A 12500-nucleotide genomic window follows, 5' to 3' on the forward strand; every position below is an offset into this window, starting at 1 on the left:
GTGTGTTTGTGTGTGTGTGTGTCTGTCTAAACCGCATGTGTGTGTATCCGTGTCCTGGCACACAGCTGCTAATCCCCTCCCTAGATAAGACCAACGTCATGATGCTCAGACAGAAGGGCCCCCCACAACACAGGTTGTCAGACATTTTTTAAAAAACAAAAAAAAAAAAAACGGGAAGTCAGGAGAAGCGGGCGAGCGGATGAGGTGGATGAGGAGGATGACGCCGTTTTTTAAACAAAAAGAAAAAACAGAACAAACGAAAAAAAAAAAAAAAAAATCCTCCGTTTTGCTCGACTCTCTTGTTTTGCTGGTGAGTTGCTGCTGTTGTCGCCGTCGTCGTCGTCGTCGCCGTCGTCGTCGCCGTCGCCGTCGCCGTCTCCGCCGTCGCGCTCGTTTTTTTGGGTTCCCGAATCCCCCGCCGGAAAATGTAAAGATTCCCTTCCTCCCGTCCTTCACGTCCCTCCTTCCTTACACCTCCTGGTCCTCGAAGACCTCGAGAAAGAGCGGCGGGAAGAGCTCGTTGGGGCACTCCACCTTCATGTGGAGGAAGCGGCTGGCGTGGCAGGCGCCGATCATGCGCAGGTCGGTCACCTTCATCAGCAGCTTGGGCCAGAAGTGCGGAATGTTGTGCTTGCGGTAGTTGATGTAGTGCTCGAACGCCAGCAGGTAGGTCTCCTGGCACTGCTCGATCTTCTCCACGCTCGTCAGGCCCGAGCGGTCTGAAGAAACACAAAAACACACGGCGAGACCGCTGGGTTAAGATTCAGAGGCTTTTCGGGGCGGTCAAGCGGAGGGATGACGTGCAGCCGGCTGGTCGTTATCGTAAAAAAATAATCGACCCTGACGGTTGAGATCAGGAACCCGACACCAAGCGGAGGGGGTGTTGTTTCTTAACTAGTATGGGCAGTTTCTGTGGTGTGGGGGTGGTGTGGTTTAAGCAGCCACACCTGTCTTGCGGTCTAGGTAAATGGCCCCGGGAGCAGGGCGGCTGTACGCCTGTTGCTCGTCAGAGCAATCATCGAGCAACAGCTCAATCACACAGCCCCACACACACACACACACACACACACACACACACGGGCAGAGGCTCAGGTCATGACAGGGTTCCCTCTGCTCCCGGCTTGTTACATCTAGCCCACTCCCTACAATAAACCGGTGCGTTTGCAACATCTCTGCCCTGTGTCGGCCCTGAAAACGCCACCCCGGTAGCGTGTGGCAGGCGGATCTGCCCAAGTAGCACCCCGACAGGGACTCTCCAGCACGGGGAAGGGACCCAGAAGGGCCGTCGGAAGAAGCACTGGAGCCACCAGCGGTTCAGCGGGCGGCCATAGCACCAGCCCTCTCCCCACGGGCAGCAGCAGCCCCGAGGATGTCCGGCGGAGGACCCGGGGGAGAAGCAGCCGCAGCAGCCACCACGGGTGACAACCTACAGCTATCCCGCTGCCCCGCCCAGCAGCCACAGAACAACATAATTTCATAGTTTCATAACTAGTATGGATAGTTTTATGACTAGCATGGCTCGTTTCATAACTTATATGGCTAGTATCATAACTAGTATGGCTAGTTTTACAACTAGTAAGCCTAGTTTTATAAATAGTATGCCATGGTTATGACTAATAACCCTTGTGTTATGACTTGTATTCCTAGTATTATGACTAGTAAGCCTAGTTTCATAACTAGTATCCCTAGTGTTATGACTAGTAAGCCACTTTTATAACTAGTATCCCTAGTGTTATGACTAGTAAGCCAAGTGTTATGACTAAAAATCCTAGTTTTATAACAAGTATCCCTAGTGTTATAACTAGTAAGACACTTTTACAACTAGTATCCCTAGTGTTATGACTAGTAAGCCAAGTGTTATGACTAATAAGCCTAGTTTTATAGGAGGGTTCTTCGTTCTTCGTTCAAGTTCAAGAGATTATTTGTCACATACATACACATAACTAGTATCCCTAGTGTTATGACTAGTAAGACAGTTTTATAACTAGTATCCCGAGTGTTATGGCTAGTATGCCTAGTGTTATGACTAGTAAGCCTAGATTTATAACTAGTATCCCAAGTGTTATGACTAGTAAGCCTAGATTTATAACTAGTATTCCTAGTGTTATGACTAGTAAGACACTTTTATAACTAGTATCTCTAGTGTTATGACCAGTGTGCCAAGTGTTATGACTAGTAAGACACTTTTACAACTAGTATTCCTAGTGTTATGACCAGTAAGCCAGTTTTATAACTAGTAACCCAAGTGTTATGGCTAGTATGCCTAGTGTTTTGACTAGTAAGCCTAGTGTTATGACTAGTAAGCCTAGATTTATAACTAGTATCCCTAGTGTTGTGACTAGTTTTATACCTAGTATCCCTAGTGTTATGACTAGTAAGCCTAGTTTTATAACTAGTATCCCTCGTGTTATGACTAGTAAGACACTTTTATAACCAGTATCCCTAGTGTTATGACTAGTAAGCCTAGTTTTATAACTAGCATCCCTCGTGTTATGACTAGTAAGACACTTTTATAACTAGTATCCCGAGTGTTATGGCTAGTAAGCCTAGTGTTATGACTAGTATACTTGGTGTTATGACTAGTGTGCCCAGTATTGTGACTAGTTAGCCTAGTTTCATAACTAGTATGCCTAGTGTTATGACTAGTAAGACACTTTTATAACTAGTATCCCGAGTGTTATGGCTAGTAAGCCTAGTGTTATGACTAGTATACTTGTTGTTATGACTAGTGTGCCCAGTATTGTGACTAGTTAGCCTAGTTTCATAACTAGTATGCCTAGTGTTATGACTAGTAAGACACTTTTATAACTAGTATCCCGAGTGTTATTGCTAGTAAGCCTAGTGTTATGACTAGTATACTTGGTGTTAGGACTAGTGTGCCCAGTATTGTGACTAGTATGCCTAGTTTTATGACTAGTAGGCCTAGTTTCATAACTAGTATGCCTAGTGTTATGACTAGTATCATCAATCAATCTCTGCGATGTTGAGGCAACATCTAGTTCTCATGGAGCATGGTGTATTTCCAGCAGGCTGGGTGATGCTTCCTGCCCTCCAGGACTGCAGGGGCGGATAACATACACATCATTCTCTGATTTCACACCGCTCCGCCAACAGCCACTGACCAAGCCAAAAAAAAAAAACATGTTTGCTTTTCATGGCTGTTGTTTTTTTTTTTGTTTCTTTTTTTTCTTCCACGGGGAAATGTGTGTTTAACCTCACATGGGATGTTTCCCCCCGAGACAGGAAACATATGAGATATGAAAGATATTAAGTCAATTGTTTAATATACTGTAGAGATAAATGGAGCAAATTTGGATGGCTTTCCTTGGATTTCCTCCCTAACCTTTTATCCCTCTTCATATCCGACTCTTAACATGAGCTCATGAACCGCACAGTTTGTTCCAAAATGTCTTCAGGGTCCACAATTACAGCTTAAAAAAACGGCATGGCACATGAAGCCATAGCTAATGATAAGGGAACCGTCCGGCCAAGCCTATAATTTCCATTAAGCTTTGGCATTTAACTGATGGATAAATACAGATCTAAATATGATAGTACGACAAACTTACATTCCCAGATGGCCAGCCTGGAAATTAGGGATGGGTCCGAATATTAAATTATTTAATCACGGTTCATGACAGCAAGCATAGATTTCTATGCAGGGAAACGACTTTTTTCAATTTCAAATTGGACCTCTGAATAAGAATTTTGGGAACCATGCAGATCAAGGCTGCCAAAAATCTACAATTTCCATTAAGATTTGGCATTTAGCTGATGGATGAATACAGATCTTAACACAAAAGTGGAACAAGCTTAAATTCCAAGAACATTCAATTATTCGATTATTCGTTCACGATGGCAAGAATAGATTTTCTTTTTCTTTTCGGGGACAACGACTTTTAAGTGGGTGGATTTCAACGGTTGTTTCCCAATCAGATCTAGGGACGTACATTATTTCTTGGATTCAATCGGGTTCAGGTTGGGAATTTTGGGAACCATGCAGAACAAGGCTGCGCAAAGCCGACAACCTTCATTAAGATTTGCCGTTTAGGTGATGAATGAAAATGAAATTTTCTGCGCTTATTTTGGTGAGTAACTCAAAAGTAGTGTAATAAATGACTTATTGTTTATTATTCTGATGTCAAGTTTTGATAAAGCTCTGAAATACTAGGTGTGTTTTTAAAATATTCTCATATTTTTGTTATTATTTATGATTGTCGTTATTCAAATAGAAGTTACTTATTGAGAAAAAAGAAAGAGTTTTTATTTACAAATCAAGACTTGATATGCAAACAGTGGCATAGCCGTCAGTGCTGAAAAAAATAAATGTTTAAATTGGAAATCGAATGGAATGCTGATCTTAAAAAGTCTAACTGAATGTGAATTTGCAGAATCGTGACAGCCCAAATTATTAAATTATTAGATGATCAGATTATTAAATAATTACATAATTAGATTATAAAATTATTCGATTTTTCGATTATCAGAGTATTCGATTATTCGATTATTCGATTATCACATTATTCGATTATCAGAGTATTCGATTATTTGATTATCCAATTATTATATTATTAGATGATGAGGTTATTCGTTCATGATGGCAAGAGCGGGTAGTGGTTCGATTTCAGACGGTCAGTTCAAATCGGATTTCAGGACCAATTTCTCAGGTTCAGTCGGCTTTCGGGTCCCACTTTTGGGGCCCGTAGAGAGCTGTCATTCAGAGTGGTGCGCCGCCACTTCACTCATTGTACCGTGTCAATAGGAAAATCTACCGCATTTGATAGTTGGCAGCTGGTAATCTCTGATCATGTCGGCACAACCGAATAATCGATTATTCAACTCCACCCACTATTATTCGACCATGAAAAATACACTATATTTACCATAAATACACTCTTTAGTACAAAAATATACTACGTTGAAAATAAATAAATCAATAAATGTTGAAAAAATAAGAATAAGAATTTAGCGGACGGACCTGAGCTCATGAGCAGCACGGCCTGCAGCAGCGCCACCTCGGTGTCGTCCAGGTTGAAGTGCGCCAGGCTCTTGCCCAGGTCGAAGATGGCGTCGGACACCACGCCCAGCCCGCCGTTCTTCAGCTGCTCGCGCTTCACCGCCATCTCGCCGCTCAGCGTCAGCGTCTCGCTCTCGGGGTCGTAGCGCACGGCGGCGCGCAGCGACATGATCTCCATGCAGCAGCCCTTCAGCAGGATGATCTGGTCCTCGCACGGCAGCTGGAGCGGGAGGCCATGTTGAAATGAAACGGGGGGGCGGGAAACACGCTCCACCTCAGTTCTCTGCTGCTTCTCCTTTTTTTTTTTTTTATATATATATAAAGAGATTTAAAATACACGCGCAGGGCAATGAACAGGACTAGTGTGTGTGTGTCTGTTGGAGAAAAAAAGGATATAAAGAAGACGGAAATGAAGAGACGTGAGGAAAAAAAAGTACAGATTTTGTTTCCTATAGATGCTGATTATTACGCCCTGATTTTAATTGATATTCCATATTCCACATTCCCAGAGAGGGAGAAGCGGATTGATTAAATCTGCAGACGCTACTGTGGAGAATTATAATGCAAATCAATTTGGATTAAAGTCTAAACTATAAAAAAAAAGCCCGAAAAGAAAATGAAAATGAAAAGCCCACCGTGCGTTTATTGCCGCCCACAGAACCAATTCCTGGAAAATAAATATGGTTTGGGTTTAGTAAGTGTGTGACAGTGTGCGTGGTCTCGAGTGTGTGTGTGTTTTTGTGTGTGTGTGTGTGTGGACTCCACACAACCACTACACAATTATTCTATGATAAAATATAATAACAATAATAACAATAACAATGAATGTTATTTGAATATGTGTACAATATGTCGGTGCTCCTGATTTCCTAATCCCCAAATCATTTTTAAAATAATCTAGAATAACCTCTGTCGCTGCCGCTGCGCGCTTGAGTGGGCCCGTCCCAGTCGGGTCGGGGCAGGATTCTCAATGTCGCCGCTGTCATGTAAACACCTTTCCCCGGTCATGGGTTAAGCTCCAAACAGGCGCCAGCGTGGCCCGGGGAACAGAGCCGGATTCCTCCGCACTCGGCTCCGTCGATGGCGGCGCGCAAACACCCGCACCCCGGGTGCGACCGGTGCATCCAAAACCAAAGCCCCGGAGCCGGACCCGGAAAGGGTTGCGCGGGCGGATAAACAACGGGCGCAGTGGCCGCTCGACGCGCCTGCTTTTGGTTTGGGAAGGCGAAAGAGCGCTTCTGTGTGGGGTGTGGCGAGCGGGATGAATACGGTGAGATATCTGTGACGGGCGCGAGAACCCAAAGTGGAGACGTATTGGTCTATAAGTATTGTAGACGGAGGTTGTTTTCACGGACGGTGGCGCAAGCACTTCCTGTCGGTTCCTGTAGAAAACTCTGGTTTTTCAGTCATCACATTATTCCAAACGCATGTAAACACCGAAGACGCATTATTATTATTATAAATATTATATATATTATTATTACCGTACTGTAATCTGTGCACGTAAACGCACTGAATGACTCTTCCATCCACGTCACCGCTTTTCTTTTGTTTAAGTAAAAGCAGAACATCAAACAAATTGATTTGTTCCATGTTTTCTATTAACCGTGTATTGTGCAGCTACACACACACCCGCACGCACACATGCACGCACGTACGCATACAGACAAACACACACACACACACACACACACACACACCCCACGCACACACCACACACACACACACACACACACACACACACACTCCCCACGCATACACACACGCACGCACGCACACAGACACACACACACACACACACACACACACACACACACACTCCCCACGCATACACACACGCACGCACGCACACAGACACACACACACACACATACACACACCACCCACCACACACCACACACACACACCACACACACACACACACACACACTACACACACACCACACACTACACACACACCACACACTACACACACACTAGGCCATAATTCTCCACCAGGATAATTATCCAATCTTCCAGCGTCTCATTACCAGCAGCTGGAACAAGAACCATGATTAGTGGAGGCTAATTAAGGTGGATAGGCAAACTCCGAGCATCAATCACACAAATATGCCGACTCCTGCGCCGTTTCTTTCGTCGCATGACTCAGCTGCATTTCATACCGAAACAACAACAACAACGACGACGACGACGACGACAACCAAAAAATACATCTCTTTGCTCCTCCACTGAAGAAAAAGGAAAAAGGAGATGAGACCGAAGCGTCCATGTTTGACGACGGTAAAGCCGCTCGCTTTAAGCGGATGAAACCGGACGACTTTGTGTTTTGGTTTCTTCATCATTTCACCGTCGGGAAAAGAGCGAAGGGATCCGGGTCGCCACGGCTCTGTCGGCGTTTCCTGCCGCTCCCACAGCCGCTCCGACTCAGCGGCGGCACGGGGCCGGAACATCATCACTTCCATTCATCGAAAAGCAAAGTTTCGGCCCTCGCCAAAGTGTCTCGGATTTGTTATTTATGTCTCCGGCGCCGGCTCCCGAGCTCCGGCAGAAACGCACGCAGTTGGTTTTCACCGGGGGGGGGGCTCGTGGAAATGCGCAGCAGTAATGCGCAACGCGCGAGCGATTCGGTCGGAGCGAACAGATCTTTTTAACGGCTCAGGAGTCTGGAGTCGCTGGCAAAGGAGGGAACCTTTGGTTCAGGAAATGAAAACCGAGAACTCAATCAAAGTCCACGGCCAAAATAAAAAGGCCAAGGTATTTGCCATAATTCATATCGAACGTGAGTGATTTACCCTTTTCACATTCCGCCATAAGTTATTTGTGTGACTCACAACCTTGCACTTCTCTGCCAAAATAAACTATTATGAGAGAATTTGGCCAAAACGTCTTCTGGGTTCCGCAGCTCTCGTTCTCCCGCCGAAATGAATCATTTTGACGGAATAAAATGATCCTCATGAGAGTCCCATTCACAACTCGGGAACACTGGATTCCAACCGGTCAGGAGCGGCAATCGGCTGACGCTCTTAAAACGAGGCAAACTATTCACAAAAATCATTTACAAGTAATCGTCCCGCTTCAAAATGGGATTCATTCAGCAGGTAGCCGGGTAATAAGGGGGAAAACGTGCAGCCAGCTGGTCACTGTCGCCCAAATAACCCCCTTCAGAGGGACAAGACAAGACCCGATCATAATGACGGGCTGGCTGCACATTATCCCTTACTTACTGACTCGCACGCACGCACGCACGCACGCACGCACGCACGCACGCACGCACGCACGCACGCTACAGGCAGGGATTTTTTCCGGGCACCTCACCTCCGAGAACATGGGCAGTTTTTTGGCAAAGTCGACGACCCGGGTGATGGCCGGGGTGATGATCTTGGTGAACTCGCTGAACGCCTCCAGGTCCACCTTGTCCCCGTCCGACGTGGGCGCCACCGGCGACTGGCCGATGTCCTCCGGCTGCACGGGGAGGAAAGAGAGGGGCCCGGAGGGCGTGGGCGGTCAGGTGTGCGGGGTAATACATTAAATGTAAAAAAAACAAACAAAAAATAACAAAAAACAGAAAATCAGCAGCGAGGGAGGAGTGGAGCGGTAGCCAGTGTGTGGGGCGGTTCTAAATAGAAACCACAGTCAGAGGACGTCCTGGGTGGATTGTGGAGGAGGAAGCTGCAGAGACGCTGCAGAGCACCTCCGCGCTCCTAACGTGCAAAGTCAGCGCACTCCAGGCCAAACTGGCCTTTTCGGGCCGTTTAGGGGTGTTTAGTGGTGTAGTCATAACTCAGAGTGTTTGATAGTGAAAATAGCGGTTCCAAAGTTCAACAGCTAAAAGTACTTCTAACATTTATTTCTTTTAAAGTAATGACTACTTTCAGTCAAGCGGGTGCATTGGGCATCAGGCCGCTAGTGATTTAGTCATAAGTTCTTAGTTAGTGTAAATAGTTTCAGGCGAGTGTATCTTGGCGAAGCGTTGTTTGCGCCACAGTTTTACGTAGTTCCAACGTGTATTTTTCAAGTCATAACTGCTCTTCGTGCAGTGGGTGCACTGGGCCGCGCCGCCCCCCCCCCGGCCCGCTTGAAAGCTGTTTCAATGGTCAGTTCCAACGACTCAAAGCGCGTCACGGAGCGCACCTCACATTCACACACACAGTCGGACACTGATGGCGGCGGTGGTGGCGGTGGCGGCGGCAGCTAGGGGGATAGGGGGTTAAGTGCCTTGCTCAAGGACACTTCGGCAAGAACCGGCAATCTCCGATCAGTGCGTGGGGGGGGGGGTCCGGAAGGAAGGTTGTAAATCAACATGAATTGGTGTGTGTGTGTGTGTGTGTGTGTGTGTGCGTGTTCAAATCGTCAGTGTATCACCATGTATTGCTGATGTTGGCAACTGGATATTGCGAACATTGGAAAAAAGCTTATTAGTGCATCCATTAGGAATTGGCCGTGTGGACAGTTCTGTTCATTTTCCGGTTCACTGTTTATTTTGAGGGTTTATTTGACTTTTGTTTTTTGAAAGACGTTTGGGTTATATCTGCTGTTTATCATGAGGTTTACGATGGAGTGTTGACCTTGTACCAAGTTAAGTAACGCTCTTTTTTTATTCAATACTTTTGTCGGAATTTTACCCAAAAAGGTTAGTTGCACTCTCTGTTCTTTCTGGAAAAGACACACAGCTATTAATATGAAAAAGTTATTTCTGCCAACAAAATAGAGACTCATTCATGGCAACCGGGCAATTTTTCGGTGGAAGGTCTCATTAATTACATATCAACTTTAATTCAATTTGATTTTGGACGAAGCAATAATCCCGAGATTTACGACACCTCAGCCCAACTTTATGTGCATGACAAGACTAGAGTTACTCAACGACGGCCCCGATTGTAACGGGGCTCAGAAATGTTCCAAAATGGAATGCCTCAGACGCTGTATGAACTGGCTGCTTCCCCCTAACCTCGTAAAAGCACCTTCCAGATCCCGACCGCAGGGAGGTGAGAGGGAACACTGTGTGGCCATAACTCAAGAGCGGTGTGTCATCGAGCTCGGTAAGCTACAAAGTGGGGGCCGGGCTCCACCTGTGGCGGCGGGGGGGCGGGCGGGGTGCCTGGTCGTGAAAGGTTCAGCTATTAATCCTGAAAGATTCGGTTCTCACTCGGTGAAAAAGAAAAAAGAGCCGTTGCGATGGATTTTCCAAACTCCTTGTTTGGTTTGGGGAGCGAGGGGCCGGGGGAGAGTCGGAGGAGTCGGTCGGGCTCCGAGTTGTGAATGGAAATTCTCGCGAGAAACGTTTTAATGCCGTGAAAATTATGCGGAGGAATTCAAACTGTGACTCCCCGGGAACCTTTTGAGCCAAATTCTTTCACTTTTTTAGATCATGTTTATTTTGGTGGAAAGCGAAAGTGTAAATCAGACACATTGAATGTACTGTATATATATATATGACCACAAATACCTTTGACCTTTGTTGCCTTGAACTGTCATTGAGTCCTCAGTTATTATTTTCAGTTTGTGAGTCGAAGATCCGCCTTTTTGCCGCTGTGACTCGGGACTCCACACTCCTTTAAAAGATTGGTTCACGACGGACAAATCGTTTGCGAGTCCGCATCATTCACATTATCATTATTATTATTATTCATGTTTTTGCCGTTTTCCAGTGGTTAACAGGATGGTCATCGTCGTTTCAAGCGTTCCGCTCCACCCAACGCTCAACAGGGATCTACTTTTCCAACATCCGTGATCGGAAGTTTTAAGCCGGATTTACACCGAATCCGACAAACGCAAACAACAAACCCGGAAGTCTCCAATATCCATTTCTACGCAAAAGCCAGATTCCGCGCACGAAAACGCTCCGATCCTCCGATCCGGATTTCCGCATCTGATCGGGGCTGCTTCAAAATCTTCAACTCAAATTTCGGGTCCGACACTGCGAACGGAAGTTTTATATATATTTTTTTGGAACAGAGATTAAAACCTAAGTTAATAAGCCGCGTACATTAAATAGTAAATGTCCAGCTGAGCAACCTGTGTCCCACATGGACACATGCACTACCGACGGTCACCACTACGTTTTTCGAGTTTCGGGTTTTCGGATAAAAATATAGATATAAATATATATATTGATCTGTTGTCTGGGAGGCGTCAAACGTCAGACCTTCTAGAATAAAAGTCTTTCATTCACAACCAGACACAGCACGGCGAAACAAACATGGCACCGGTTGACAGAGCCGTTTTTCTTGACTTTTACTCTTGTTTTTACCCCCTCCGCCAGCCCCTCCGCCGCTCTGTGGAACTGTGTGTCTATATTTGGAGGCTTTCTCCAAAGCTCCTTGAAAAAGAAACAACCTCGTAACGGCTCGGTAAGAGTCACAGCTTTGTTGCAGTCCGGGGGGGGGGGGCGGGGTTCGGGCTGGGGTTCAGTTCTGCCTCCGTATATTTAGCCTCGAAACGACCTCTCCTGACTCCCACTTATTCTGTGGCTCTGTGGCTGTGAACGGGAGCGACAGTCAAAGAAATGAAATAAAATCAAAATGTTGAATGTGACTCTTTTTTATTATATTTTTTTATTTTATTTGTTATATGTATATATCAAGATTCAAGAGGTTTATTTGAATCTTGATATATACATATAACAAATAAAATAAAAAATTATAATAAAAAATTGTCATATATATATATATATAGATTCAAATTTTTATTATTTGTTATATCTTTCTATATAATAACTAACATGGGGTCTAAGGTGTTGTATAGAGCTCAGCGATGGCTCCTGGAGGGAGGAAGTGGTTGAGAAGCCGCCGTCCACTGTTTGTTTGTCTTAATACACGTCCGTGTGCGTGTGCATTTGTGTGTATTTTTTAAGGACAGCGCGCAGACTAATACCAGCCTTGGGCGTCGTGAATGGCCATCTTTAAACCAAACAAGAAGAAAAAGCTAAAATGCATTCACCAACGGCGTATTTTCGGGGTGTGGACTTTACACTCGACGCCCGAACGCTCCCTTGACTTCTTCACACAAAGAGAACGACAGAAATATCAAATAAAGGACAAACGGGCGGCGGGGAAGGCGGAGGGCCGACATCCCAGCTCAGCTCAGCTCAAGGACACGAGTGCTGGGTTCAGCCGGGGTAAGAGCAAAAGCAGAGATGGAGGGAGGAGAGGGGTGGCGGGATGGAGGGATGGAGGGATGGAGGGATGGGGTTCCACAATGAAAGCAAGCCAGAGGAAAGGGATTAAGGAGAGAAAAATAGACGGAGGAGAGGAGCGGAGGGGGAAGCTGGAGTGGGAATTAGGGCCGGTGAGGAGCCAGGCAGGATTAAGAATAAAACCCCTGGAAGACTGGAGAGAGGGAGGGAGGAGAAGAGAGTCGGAGAGAAGAGGGGGAGACTCGGTAAGACGTCAATGAGTCCGAAAAAGAGGGGGGTGGAATCGGCACAGGGCGCCATCGATACGAAAAACTAGAGCGAAAGAAGCTGTGGATGAGAGGCCTTTTC

General features: G+C 45.9%; 1 protein-coding gene across 3 annotated transcripts in view; it reads right to left on the reverse strand.

The window, feature by feature from the left end:
- Positions 1-468: 468 nt before the first annotated feature.
- LOC307246114 (thyroid hormone receptor alpha-like) overlaps positions 469-12500 on the reverse strand; it is a gene marked incomplete at both ends in the record, with an annotated part of 42458 nt that continues 30426 nt past the window's right edge. For all 3 annotated transcript variants that reach the window (XM_080021920.1, XM_080021919.1, XM_080021921.1), the window contains 3 exons: positions 469-719; positions 4979-5237; positions 8333-8479. In XM_080021920.1, the coding sequence (XP_079878046.1) occupies positions 469-719; positions 4979-5237; positions 8333-8479 (657 nt within the window). The remainder of the gene's footprint in view (positions 720-4978; positions 5238-8332; positions 8480-12500) is intronic.

This window comes from Zeus faber, assembly GCF_960531495.2.
Source record: "Zeus faber genome assembly, chromosome: 20".
Taxonomy (NCBI): domain Eukaryota; kingdom Metazoa; phylum Chordata; class Actinopteri; order Zeiformes; family Zeidae; genus Zeus; species Zeus faber.